At 34.8% G+C, this 13,698-nt stretch overlaps 1 protein-coding gene across 1 annotated transcript; it reads right to left on the bottom strand.

Moving 5' to 3' along the window:
• Nucleotides 1-316: 316 nt before the first annotated feature.
• On the bottom strand, nucleotides 317-12,888 carry LOC129302870 (dihydrolipoyllysine-residue succinyltransferase component of 2-oxoglutarate dehydrogenase complex 1, mitochondrial-like). Its single transcript, XM_054941747.1, has 15 exons — nucleotides 12,702-12,888; nucleotides 12,285-12,377; nucleotides 12,098-12,169; nucleotides 9,846-9,906; nucleotides 9,720-9,747; nucleotides 7,231-7,292; nucleotides 4,158-4,232; nucleotides 3,982-4,037; nucleotides 3,813-3,857; nucleotides 3,445-3,705; nucleotides 3,251-3,345; nucleotides 2,191-2,281; nucleotides 1,986-2,096; nucleotides 1,336-1,530; nucleotides 317-884 (listed from the first exon to the last, which is right to left on the bottom strand). The coding sequence occupies exons 2-15, from the start codon at nucleotides 12,333-12,335 to the stop codon at nucleotides 693-695; spliced, it is 1,395 nt and encodes a 464-aa protein (XP_054797722.1). The 5' UTR covers nucleotides 12,336-12,377; nucleotides 12,702-12,888; the 3' UTR covers nucleotides 317-692.
• Nucleotides 12,889-13,698: the final 810 nt, after the last annotated feature.

The raw sequence follows: 13,698 nt of genomic DNA, 5'->3' as shown, positions 1-13,698 counted from the left end.
TATCAAAAAAAAAAAAAAGTTAAATTGGTTTCAATTGAAATTGAAACTCAAATGACTTCATAGAATTGAGAGTGCATATAGTTCTATGTTGGAAAATTCTAAAACTGGTTTTGGTTTTGGTAAACTCAGCTAGTTACCGGCTCCTACAAAAAATCATAATCTTGGTAGTCTCTAGGGTAAAAACTCAAACATACACTGAACCAATATTTATTGGTCCCAACAAAAGCAACAATGCATAGGACCCACTTGTACAAGAAGCATACCAAGGTCATGGGAAAACTAATACAAATCAAGAGAAACAAACAAGGATTAATAGTTGTTGGCCAAAAAAAAAGGGGATTAATACTTGAGAATTATCCGAACTGGAATTGCATTGTAGCATTGATGTATACAAAAATAAATCTCATTATTACTTCGTGGAACAATCATTGAAGTTCCACGTAAGTTGAGAGCCGGAAAACTCAAGTGTTACTCTCAGTAAGCCAGGACAAAAAGTGGGAACTAAGTATAGCTAGAAGAATGAGGACATGCTGAATTAACCTGCAGATACAGATAGGTCTATTACCCCAAAGAGTTTGCCCTCCATAAGTTTTTAAATTATGAACCAACCATAAATAAGGGTTGAGAAACCAATTTGTCTGTCATACTTCAATATCAAGGTGTTTGATTTTCTAACGAAGTTGAGGGGTAGTTCATATGTCGAGCAGAAGCCTGCGAGGATCCTCAATAACATCTTTGATTCGACGCAAAAAGAACACAGCCTCTCTTCCATCAATCAATCTATGATCATATGTCAGAGCAACATACATCATTGGCCTTGGGACTACTTCACCTCCAACCACCATTGGACGTGTCACTATAGAGTGCATACCCAAAATTGCGGACTGCCAAAAACAGTAGTTGCATGAGATTTCTTCCTAAATAGTAGCTAACACCAAATTTTGTTCACATGAATAAGAGACCATTATCAGGCGTCCAAAAAAAGGGGGTGCAATGATCCTGAATTGTTGATTAACAATAACACAAAGATTGGCTTGATATTTCAAATTACACTCGTCCCGCTGCCCCACTGAGAGCAAATTCCAATTGGAGAGATGTCGGTGAAAATTGGAATTGTATATTAATAACAAGAAGATGCATGAACAATATAGTTTGGAATTGTTTTTTTACGTGAATGACGTGATGCATAAGCAATGTAGGTAAAGAACTGTATTTATCCCATCACTACCTACTGCCAACCAGATCCCAGTATTTGTTCGAGAGTAATTAAAAAACAACGTGCAGTCAATGATTTAAGATAAATGCATATATATCAGAAATCTTGTGTTGCCAAACCTGAGGGGGATTGATTATAGGGGTACTCAAAAGGCTCCCATAAACACCGCCATTTGATATTGTTAGAGTGCCTCCAGCCATCTCATCAATTGATAAAGTTCCATTATTAGCCTTTTTTGCAAAATTATTTATCTCCTTTTCTATTTCCGCAAAGTTCAACTTATCAGCATTGCGAATGACGGGTACAACAAGGCCCTGGGAACAAAAAGAAAGAACATTGTCACTGAAGTCCAAAAACAACAGGGCACATTAGTCATTTTCATAGTCAAGCATAAAATACAAGTTCAATGTTAAGAATTATTACTGCTGAACTAAAAAACACGGCCCATAGAGAATCGGTAGAGTACTTGATTCATGAAGTGTAAAGAAAAATCAATATTTCAGTCTGTTATCCTTATATCACTATATTGTGAAACAAAATAACAGATATTCACATACCATAGATGGATGACCATGTTTTAAGTGTTAAAATATAGATCCAACCATTTATATACCACTTCAGCTGAACAGACATGACACCAACCAGTGACAGAAGTAATTTTAAAGTTATCTTAGACAAGCTTTCAAGTTTCATCAAAGAACTGACAAATCCAACCCCAAAGGTTTATAATAACAAGGACTGCAGAGAGGTTAAAATGGCCACTAAAAACCTTTGAAGTGCCAACAGCTACGCTGATATCTATATAATCTCTGTATATTATATCATCACCATCAATGACAGCATTTACTATTGGCTGATGCTGGAGTGCATTCACTGCAGCCTGAAATTAAAAAAACATACATTGATGAGAAAATAAACAAAAAATGCTCAGCCAATGCCCTTTAACTCAATAATTCAATACTTAGAAATCATACTTTAACAAACCCAGACATGAGTCCCAATTTGACTCCATGCTTTTCAACAAAAACATCCTTATAATCAGCACGAAGCTTCATCAAGTTAGTCCTACCATAGGGAGCAGAGTAATCAGGAAAATGACAGGAGTAATTTAATATTTTTTAAAGCAGAAAGTCAGGTTTTTATGCCACTGAGTTCGCTTCACTTTATCATTTCATTTTAATGCGCTTAATGTGGAATGGTTCTTGTAAAATAAAAAAACCCTTAAATAATAGTAGTGATGGTGACGATAAATCTATTTTTGATATAAATAAAATTTTTGATGACTATGATAAATATTATCATTTTATTATTACTGTTTCCGTTGTTGTTGTCCATATATAAAATAAAATTTATAAGAAGTCGCATTATTCTTGATCCATGAATGATGTGGCTCACCTCAAACTTTACAAAGCACGTTACAAAGCACGAGGCCCACATTCTATTTATACCAGGTAACAGATTTACTTTAGTAGTTTATGTAGATCAACATGGATTGAGAAGGGGAAAACATGGGTTGTTATCAACAAGTTATAATGGACCTGATCTTAACGGGTCTTTTGCTAGGACCTAAAGCACATAGGGAAAAGACAAAAAGCAAACCCAAAAGGAAGCAGTCCCCGACAGTGTTCCTAGAAATAGCTAAATCTCACCTGATTAGAGTTTAGCGAATGACCTTCAAGGAAAAAGACAAAAATGAGGAGATTCAGATGGATTAAAAAGGCGAGACTAAAAGGAAGGTGGGTTTCTTTTCTTTTCTTTTCTTTTGTTTTTTTTTTTTTGGAGGGGGGGGGTGTGGGGGAGACAGCACCAATGGCTGGGAGAAGCTTTTCATTTTCCGCTGAATCTGGCAATCTGCCTACATCAGGGCACGAGCCCTGGGTAATTTCTTAACAGAATATCTTTTAGCAAGGTCACGTCTCACATCATCATAATTAAAAATAAGAGATAAAAAATTGAAATTTCAAAAGTTTGCATCATTAAATGTAATTGCACGTCAGAAGCTTGTGTCACAATTTGACAAATAATACAACTTACATGTCAACTTCATTGAATGTTGTCAGCAATGCGAAAGTATTTTGGGAATCTTTCAACCGAGTAGCAACCCGCTTTCTAAGTCTTGTCATAGGAACCTTTATATACATGAGGAAAGAAACACATCAAAATAATTTTAAGTGCTCAGCTACATTTAGGTATAATTATTAATTATTAAAAAAAGCACAATGACTCACTCGTCTTTCTCTTTCCTTAGGGGGAAGCTGTGGCTCTGTGGGAGAGTGCCGTGGAGGAGAGGGTGCTTTAGGCTTCTCCGTAGTAGGGGCAGCTTCAACTTTAGGTGCTGCCTCCTCCTTTTTGATCTTTTGGGTTGGCTGAGGAGCAGGTTTCTCAGATACACTTTCAGATGGGGCTACATGAGTTGTGGCTTCAGCAGACCTTGAAATGATTGCTATCTTATTACCTGGCTCAACAGTATCCCCTTCATTGGCTAGAAGCTGAGGATCATTAAATGAACCAGAGTCCAACTTCAACATATATGCAACAAGAATAGTGGGGGCGAATGATTAATTTGAACAAGGAAATTGGACCAATTAAATAGTACCTTCTGAATCACGCCTGACTCAGGACTGGTAACATCAATTGTAACCTAAGAAAAAAATAGAAAATAAAGTAACGGAGTTACATGTTAATTACTTAGGAATCAGGTAAGCCAATTAAATGATAACTGTCAGATCCTTCACAAAAATTAATATATTGCTTCAACTTGGCACCTTATCCGTCTCAATTTGTGCAATTGGTTCATCAACTTTAACACCATCACCTGGTTCTGCTCCCATGAAGCAAAATAAATCAGCAAGAACTATTAATTATTGAAATATAAAAAAAAATCATTTCAACATTTTTCTTAATAAAAAAAAGAACAGACAGACAATGTCGGTCAACATACTTTTCAAAAAGGTTGCTAGAGTGCCATCAGCTATAGATTCAGCTAATGGAGGGACCACAACGTCAACCAGATCTCCTATATCAAACATAAAGCAAAAATGCATCAACTTAAAGCAACAAGTAAATAAAAGCCAAAACAAGATAAGCACACAAGTATAATAACTTTAAAGAGGAGATTGTCTCATTTCTGTTTGGTTTTGCTTAACAAATTGTATGAGTATTTGGTTAAAGGGAAGTTTTATCAAATTGCTATAGGACCAGCTAAGTTATATGGTAGTGAATGTTGGACTTCTAAGAAACAACAGAAGCATAAAGTTGGAGTAATAGAGAAGAGAATATTGAGATAGATGTGCAGGCATATATGAAAAGAGAAAATTTGAAATGAGAATATATAAGAAAAAGTGGACATGGTACCTATTGAGGAAAAAATGGTACAAAATCGTTTGAGATGGTTTGAATATGTATAGAGAATGCTATGGGAGGCACCGGTGAGGAAGTGAAATGGATAAACTTGAGCCCTATAAAGAAGGGTAGAGGAAGGCTAAAGAAAACACTTATAAAAATTGTTAAACGAGACCTCTTAATCAACAATATTCCTAAAAACTTGATTGATGATAAAAAACAATGGCATTGTGTAATTCATATAGCGAACCCCACCTAATGAGATAAGACTTGTTATTGTATTATTTTTGGGAAGCATATGCATCAAAGAATAATCATCTGAGTATCTTGGCTTACTTGTGATGTCAGGAAGCATAAAAGAATAAATCCTATCACTGTTCTTAGTTAGCTTCCATTTAACAGAATCATAAACTCAGAGTACAATTCTTCTACTTATTTTGGCTTCATTTTCATAGGATAAGCTAAAAAAAAACAAATGGCCTAAATGTTTTGGTTTATTTTTTATTGTGGGAGCTGATAATAACATTTCAGGGATCATGTTTAATTAGAAATATTTATGTTTATGATTGATAGCAAATATTAGTTCCATTCAAAATTTAATTTCCTTTACTATAATTTTCCTGAAAAATGTCAAATTCAGAACCCTAATTTCAAAAGATCTATTCAACGTACACAGACAGCCGCTAAGATAGTAGTTACAACAAATCTTGTTCCATGGGAATTGTATTAGTTAGCTTAATAGTTAAATTGTAATCTGTTAGTTTGTTAAGATATTTAGAAAAGGCTCAATTATCTCCCTCTTAGTGTAAATAGCAGGATTTACGAGTTTAACAGGGTGATTTGACTTGAATACAAGCGTGTTACATTCATCAACATATCATGCAGCTTCGTTTCCACAAATGGGGAAAGTTGTTGGTTGAAGCCAAGCTCAGCAAGCTTGAGCACAAGATGAGGATTGTAGAGTTATTGAATGGCGAAAGTCCATGAAGTGAAAGGAGAAGGGGCAAGCAAAACTTGCAGCAGTCCTTTTCAGTCAAGAGGTGACGCTTAAGAGCCACACCTAGACCACCATTTTTCAGGATCCTCCACCTGCAGTTCAAGCAGAAGAGAATTCAAAAGTAGAGGATAGGCTCTAAAAGGTTATCAATCAAGAAGATGATTAAAAGAGGAAAGAAAGTGAAGTTGACAGTGGTGAAGAAAACGCAAGGGCAAGTAGTATAGAGAATCTGGAATAAGTCTTGGAGGATGGCAATAATTCTAAATGATCCGGTAGATCAATGGAAACCTTTACAGAGGCTGATGATGTTTTCTTGGCCAAGTTGAATAAGCAAGGGAATACAAAAGCAGAGATAATAGATGAAGAAACAAGAGCATTGATGGAAGAAACACACTTTGTTTCAGCAATTATGCTAGCAACAAAACCGCTGGTGTTACCCAGTAGTGTTGGTGCCATTTTCAAATCAAAAGAGGCCAAGATTGTCAACTTCTTCTCACATCTAGCACCAGTCCTTTAGAACAATTCAATGCATCAAAACCTCTTGACAGGAGAAGTTGTTAAGGTGACTTTTGAACCAGGCTAACCAAGACAACTAGCCATCTCTTCATCTTGACTTTTGGTTTTCTCCAATCTCAGACACAATGGCCAGTATGAATCCACATCTCATACCAGCAAGAAGCACCAGGAATAATATAAGAAGAGATAGAACCCAAGCTACTTCGATGCTTATCGCGAAGCAGAAGAATACCAAGAAATCTGTACCTGTTGATTCTCTGTGGTTGATGAAATCTTCACTAAGCTAAATGAGGTTTCAAACAAGTGTTTGCTGGGGGATAGATACTCTGGTTTTGTAGAAGAAACTTCTGGGTGGTCTAGAAGGTAAGGCTCACTGAGTTCCAAAGATAGCAAGTTTAGCTGCACTAACATCATTATGAGCCCCAATCTAAGCCACCTTCAGTAACTGAGCAATGGTGCCAGGATTCTACAGTTGAGGGATTTTTCTTTCCATCTGAGGACTAATAGTACAAAGGTTCTTTCAAACCCAATCCAAAGGGTGATATATGAAGTTTCAAAATTCTAAGGCTCTATTTGGTAGGTGCACGAGTACAATGGTTGGTACAATGGATTGGTTGCTACTTGCTACTTGAGATTTGTGAAACTGATGTAGGTGGGATTGGAGAAACCCATGGGGGAGGTGGTCTTGAAAATTTAAGCATTCCCATGTTGTACCAAACATGATTCTTAAAATCTTATTCCCACTCGCAATCCTAGTCCCTATCCCAATCCCATGAAATCCATCCTTCGTATCAAACAGGGCCTAAGATCTCAGGGAAAATGTAATTGTCACATGGGATATAGCATCACTTAGAATTGTTAGCCATTTAGTTAATAATCTGTCAGTTTGGCACTATTGTTAGAACGGTCTAATTGCATCATTATTAGTATAAATAGGAAGACATACAAGTCTTATAAGGTGATTTGAATTGAATACAAGCGTGTTAGGTTTTCCTCTATATCAAATATCATGGCATCCAAATCACCGTTGTCCTCAAATAACCCTCCAATGGCCAATATATATACATGCAGTTACCCTTCAAGAAATAAAAGAAAATTGATGGACAAAATAAGTAAACTGTACAAATCAATGATTAAAAGAGGCATGCCAATAACTCACCATTATCTGAAGAAAAGGAGCGCCTCCATGTTTGCCTGGTAACCTCTTGATAATAAAACTCCCTGCATGCCACACAGCAATGAGAATGATGCCAACACTTATTCTGGGACTGGCCACCCTTGTAACCATAGACTTTGACTAATGCAAATTGTCCTTTTACCCAAAAAAAAAATAGATAATATTTTCACAGAAAGAAAACTGGGAGAAGGGAAAAAGAACTAGTTGATTCATCATTGTTGCATGCCACCTTACACAAAGCCCCGGTGACAGAATTTGATTAAAAACAGAAGAAGCAATACCACAAATAAGTAGAGTTTAGACTTTCCCCATTCTTTCTCAAACACCGTTCAGTTTTCCTTTCTTTTCTTTTTTCTTTTTTGTTTCCTTCTGTTAAAAAAAGATCTCATTTAGATTTTTGTCTTTGGCAACATTTGCTGTTTTCAATCACACAAGAAAAGCTCGGAACTAAGTAATTGAATGAATGTCATATGCAAGTTCATGTCATGTGAGTGAAAATTCAAACTATCATCAGTACAAGCATGCAACATACTCATAGAGTACACAGTGAACAATTTGCCACTAGAATCCCATAAAACCCCAACAAAAATAAATTAAATTAATAGGAGACTTCAGGAACATCAAATAACAAAAAGTATTTTGCAGTTAATCTGTGGCTTGGTATCATCACTGCCATGATTGGAGAAAGTATTTTGACACTCAATGAGTAATGAATCTGATCTCTATTCTCTAACATATCTTAGTGCCTGCTTGGATAACCTCTATAATCAATTTCAGAGGTCAAAACCATGGTTTTGTGAAAATATATCCAAACACTCCAATTACATGTTAAAATCAATTATGAATCTAAAATCACATTTTCCTAAAAATATCTAAGCACCCATTATACATGCCAAAATCCAATTTTGAACCCAGTACCATTTTTTTTTAAATATCCAAACACCTCTATATATGTCAAAATCAATAATAAACCCAAAAATATGATTTGTAAAATAATATATATGATTTTCGGATAAGTTTTTAGAAAAGTATAATTGAAAATATGAATTGAAAAGCAAGTAGTAGTAACTTATAGATAACTGGTTTTGGGTGCATAATTGATTTTGGAGTGTAAGAAGGTGTTTGGATATTTTTTTAAAAAACTATAGTTTTGGTTTCATAATTGATTTTGACATATATAATGGGTGTTTGCATTTAGCAGTTTGGGGGAGGATATTTTCAGCAAACTTTTTTAAACTCCATCCATTTATATTATGGGCCTGATTGATCATGTTAGGTCGCCTATTAGTATTATTATTATTTTTTTGTCTGTTTGAGTTTTTGTCTTTAAAAGTTAAGGTCAAATCATAAGAAACAGTTTCAGATGCAGCATTGCTTTATAGGGGTGCAACATTGTAGTGTTATGGTGAAACAGAAATCATAAGATTGCATGTACTCATTAGGATGCTTGCTCAATAAAAAATGGGGTGGGATCATCAGACGATGTGCGCTAGGGCTGAGTTGGCTTCTAAGAAAAATTACAACTCTTGGCCCTATCCTCCGTGTAAAAATTGCAACCATTGACTCTTTTAAAAAAAAATTGGATCTGGTTCTTATGCTTAAAACCAGTCCAGCTTTTAACCAGTTACTCTATCCGGACCATAATATATGCCATGAGTAACTAACTCACGTTTTATGAAAAATGTTAGAAAGCATCAAAAACCTTATTTTCCTAAAAATGTCTAAATCTTTACATTTATACCCTTGAGTTTTCATAGTAACACGTGCATGGTCTTTAAATATAAAACATTTAAAGACAAGGAATAAAAAAAATCAAAGGTATAAATGGTAGAAGAAATATAAAACTTATCCAACGCCTTATATTTTGGACCAAAAGGTGCTTAGAAAGCGTCTTATATTGTGGTCCGAAGGGAGTAAGCTGCTACTGGTTTTTGACTGAGTAAACTGGCAATTGACTGGTCCATTTTATGTCTAGTTTTCAGGGTTGACCAGACCAGACCAAGAGCCAGTTCCCAGTCCAACAGATTGAACCAGCCAGTTTGGTCCAATTCTTAAAGCCATGGTATTTATTTTTATATTCCCTTACTATCAGTTTATTTCCTTTCTTGTTCTGACTTGATTCTGATTCCTTATTTTATATTTACTATTCCTAGTATCTCAACATTTCCCTCTCTATTTGATTGAGAGTTTGTATCTATAAAACCTACTGCTGCACATGAATAAAATATACTTTTACTGCATCATAAAATTGTTCAACCTAGAAAGATGTCCAAATTCCCGAAGGGATTAGCTCTGTTGGCAAGAAAAGATGGCATCTCCCGTCAAAAAGCTGGATTCAATTTCCATCACTCTAAAATACAATGTCCCAATTTTAGAAGGCTAGAGGAGTGTACTTGAATAACTTGGGGAGGCCTGAGAAAATTCCTAAATTTAACCCCAAAAAGAAGTCTTAATCACACAGCATCACTAACCTCATGGACTTTAAATTACTCCAGCATCCTGCAACAACAATATAGCTTATGATTTAACTCTCAGACATGTAGAGTTATACTTCCAGCTAAAAGCATGGCCCAAAAAAAAAATGCACCCAAATTTACCACTTGAACTTGAATGAGAGATATTCCGAACCTTCTGACATCCTCCAGAAAGACAAACGATCTGTTAACCAAAAAAAAGTTGTAAAAACTTGAACATTTGAGTGGTAAGTAAATCCCAAACATCTGGACAGCCAACATTATAACTAATAACAACAAAACAATGCTATGTTTCCCCCATTCTTTTTTTGAAAAAAACTATCCAGTTAAACAAAAATCACCGTATAAAATGAGAACAAACCACATTAAAAGATTTCTACATGTTGAATGATCAGAAAAAGTAGTGTTTAAAGGTGTTCGTCTTTGCACCTAAGGTGCTGAGGCAAGGAACAGAACACCCTCATGGCCTCTTGTGTGAAGAGAAGCAGTGGGTTCACTCAAGCGCTCGCCTTTGGGCACTTTGTGTGCCTTTCTCAATCAAAAGTCATGCGCCGTTTGGCAACTGGTTTGAGTTTCACATAGTGAAGTAAGGAACGATGCTGAAGCTTTTCAGGTTTAGACAATGAAGACTTTTCTGGCTTTGGAGGTTGACGTCAACAATGTTTTGCACTGTCGCTTTGGCTGATGAAGCTTCTGTCAATGTGTCAATGTGCCTCTGAGCTCTTGTGAATGTGTAGAAGTGTCCAGGTCATGTAGGACTGTTGGCCGAAATTGAAGAAGACAAATGTTTCCACTTCTTTTTTGATGATAGAGAACCCATTAAAAGTTGAACGACTTTTATAAAGTATGATATAAGATATAGAAACTTACATGATAAAATATTAAAATATTGTATATGACATTATCTAATAAAAAAATAGGAAATATTTAAATTCAAATTAAGATGGTTTAGTTATCCAATTACAGCTGATCAAAAAAAGTTGTACAACTAAAAAAAATAGATATTCACCTTTAAAATAAGATATGACATTTATATGAATCCAACAATGAAGGAGAAGAAAAGAAAGTCTTGAGCTTAGTGCTTCTAAATCTAATTCATATATCTAGTTTGATAGTTGATAGGCTTTTATATTGTTCCTTCTTGTTTTCAAAACACTTTCTGAACTTAAGTAGTCATTAGAGCAATTTACTGCTTCGTAATAGCTTATGATTTAGATGACTGTTACATTTATCTCTGTTTTCTTCATATGGCACAATTTTTCATAGTATTCATATGAAGCTTAAATAAATTTACATTTATCTGATTTTTTGTCTATACATTATGTATTTTCACATGGTAGCACCTTGCTTCACTCAAGCACATGGCTTACAAGTGCCTTGCGCCTTTAAAGTATATTGTGATACATAACAAGTGTGGCGGAGGTACACAAATTTCCCTGGCACTAACAATAATGCCCTTAAGACTTATTTGCAAAAACAAAAAAGGGACAAAGAATTCTATAATTCCATGCTTTATATTGAAAAAAAAAAAACGAAGAAGTTGCGATGGAAATGAAGGGTCCAAACACTTATTGTGGAAACGAGATATAGAGTCTCTAATTGATGTTAACCCCCAACTTTCTAACGTTAAATTTTCTACTAATGACTTCAAGAAAGCCTCTACTATAAACAAAAGGAACGTACTCCAGATAACACACATAGAACAAGAAATAAAAAATCTATTCAATTCACTTGGTATATAACTCAAATATACTACCAAACCTAATTACTTGTATACCTTTTGAAGTATATTAGAGTCCACTTCAAACATAAAAGTTCAAATTTCATGAATTTGCAGTGATAAATTTCAAAAACTAGGCAGCATTAGGCAGCCAAGCGTTCAAATGATGAATCTCGGTGAATTGCAAGAGCCATAATTTAGTGACTACATATTAAAAAAAAAAAAAAAAACTTCCCTCAACCATCCATGAAGTCCATCACATTTTAGACAAAAATATAAGCAAATTTAAAAGAAAAATTCAGAGAGAGAAAAGTCAAGAACAAAATGGACATTGAAGTTGTCAGATTACTAACAAGCCATAAAAAAAAAAAAAAAAGACTTTGATTAAAAAAATTGTAATTAGAAAATAAAAGTAAAAAAAAACTCCAGTGAACAGCGGATTTTTTCCTAGATCAGTAAGGAGAACATTAGAAAATTACATACTCATCAAAGACCTAGTAATTTAAATTTTATGCACATGAATGTTTGTATATGTTACGTTGTGCACAAAGCACATGTTCTAAATATGTTCACGTGTTGAGCAATCGCTTGGAAGTTATATTTTAAAGAATAAGAAGTTAAAAAGTAAAATATAACAAACGAAAGGTATCAATACCTCTTTCTCCAAAATGGAAGAAAATCGACTTGGGAGGTTTTTCCGAACTTTCTGAAATGAGAGACTCTGAAACTGGTATAAATGCAGAATTAGTGTGAGGCTCGAGCTCAACTTTCATAAGTGGTTCCGAACAAACATAATCAAATTTCAATCTAATTACTCAAATTTAGTAAAGCTAAGTGCTCACCAAAGGAGACGAACCGCCAGAAGCAACTCTTCGCCTTATGACCCCAAACATCTCTATGCTGTCAGATTTCTCCTCCTCTTTTCAATTTCAAATCTGATATGACAATTCAAAAATTAAAGAACATGAAAAGCAAAGAAAATATTAACACCGAATGCAGCACATACATATATATTACATCACATCAAGATCAACATCAACAATAATTGGAGGAAAAAAAAGCCAACTGCGAAGCGATTCAACCAGGAAAGCCTAGTTCAGCTTTGCAAGATGCGGGTTGAATTTTCTACGGATTCCCCAATATCTTTTACGACAGCAGGAAATTCTGAACAAGCAGAAAATGTAGAAAAAAGATAGGCAAACAAAGCTAGAACAGAAGGCGGAAGCAGAGAGATTCGATGGAGGATGCAGAGGCGGAACCTGATTGGCGAACAGAACAGAAAGGAAGAAGCCGATCAAATGGTAGGTTGATCGTTAAACGGACTGAGACCAGATCGCCGCCGACAAGCACTCTTGTGTATTTTTTGGGCGAATCCTTAATGTTGTTGCTGTTGTTATCAAAACTCTGACTTAGCTCTCCGTCAACACGCGGGTCTTAGAATTTGTCATTTTAGACTTTGTTCGTCAGAAAAAGAATTTGTTATCCGTTTTTCCTTTTAAAAGAACTTCTAAAATTCTTTGACGATACTTAAAAAAAACCCTAAAATTTGAAAAATTCACTTCAGACCAGGTATATTAAAATAAAATTAAAATATAGAGTAAAATTACTTTATTATCTACCATTCTCTTTTATTCTCAATTGAATTTATCCATTGACTTACAAGAAGCTATTCATTACCTTACAAGAAATTATTCATTTCCTTATATAAAATTATTTAATAACGGTACAAATAACTTTTGTATGTTAATGAGCAACTTGATGTAAGAAAATGAATAACTCATTTTATAGGAGGAAAAAAAAATTGTCCCTTCAAGTTTGAAGCTGCTTAGCTTACTCATGCAAGGTTTAAATATTTTCTCAATAATAACTTGACTAATGATTTTAAAGCCAACCATAATCTCAAGGCAATTTAACCAAAGTTGATTGATTGGAATAATAAGGTTTTTGGCAATATTATTAGAAGGAAGGAAAGACTCCTCAGAAGACTCGGGGGTATTCAAAAGGCTTTAGAAAAGCAATATAATCCTTTTCTTGAAAACCTTGAAGACTAACTTTCTAAAGAATTGGAGGAAGCTTTGGTCCAAGAAGAACTTTTGTGGTTTCAAAAGTCTAGAGCTGAGTAGATTACTTAAAGAGACTGCAACACTCATTACTATCACAATAAGACTCTTATAAGAAGGTGAAAAAATAAGATCTTCGTCTTGCAAAATGATAAAGGGACTTGGGTTGACAATGAAAAGGAAATTAGTGATCTTT

This window comes from Prosopis cineraria, unplaced genomic scaffold (genome assembly GCF_029017545.1).
Source record: "Prosopis cineraria cultivar Desert tree isolate PC_DT_omini unplaced genomic scaffold, ASM2901754v1 PC2, whole genome shotgun sequence".
Lineage (NCBI taxonomy): Eukaryota > Viridiplantae > Streptophyta > Magnoliopsida > Fabales > Fabaceae > Prosopis > Prosopis cineraria.
The sequence above is the reverse complement of the archived record's forward strand: the minus strand, read 5'-3'. Positions and strand labels throughout refer to the sequence as shown.

Bases quoted from the DNA above. Each gene is read 5' to 3' on its own strand.
- LOC129302870 (XM_054941747.1), bottom strand. From the start codon at position 12,335: ATGTTTGGGGTCATAAGGCGAAGAGTTGCTTCTGGCGGTTCGTCTCCT. The intron at 9,907-12,097 runs GTATTGATACCT...TTTGGTTAACAG, and splicing joins CTTCCATTTTGGAGAAAGAG to ATCGTTTGTCTTTCTGGAGG. The intron at 2,282-3,250 runs GTAAGTTGTATT...TCCCTATGGTAG, and splicing joins ACATTCAATGAAGTTGACAT to GACTAACTTGATGAAGCTTC.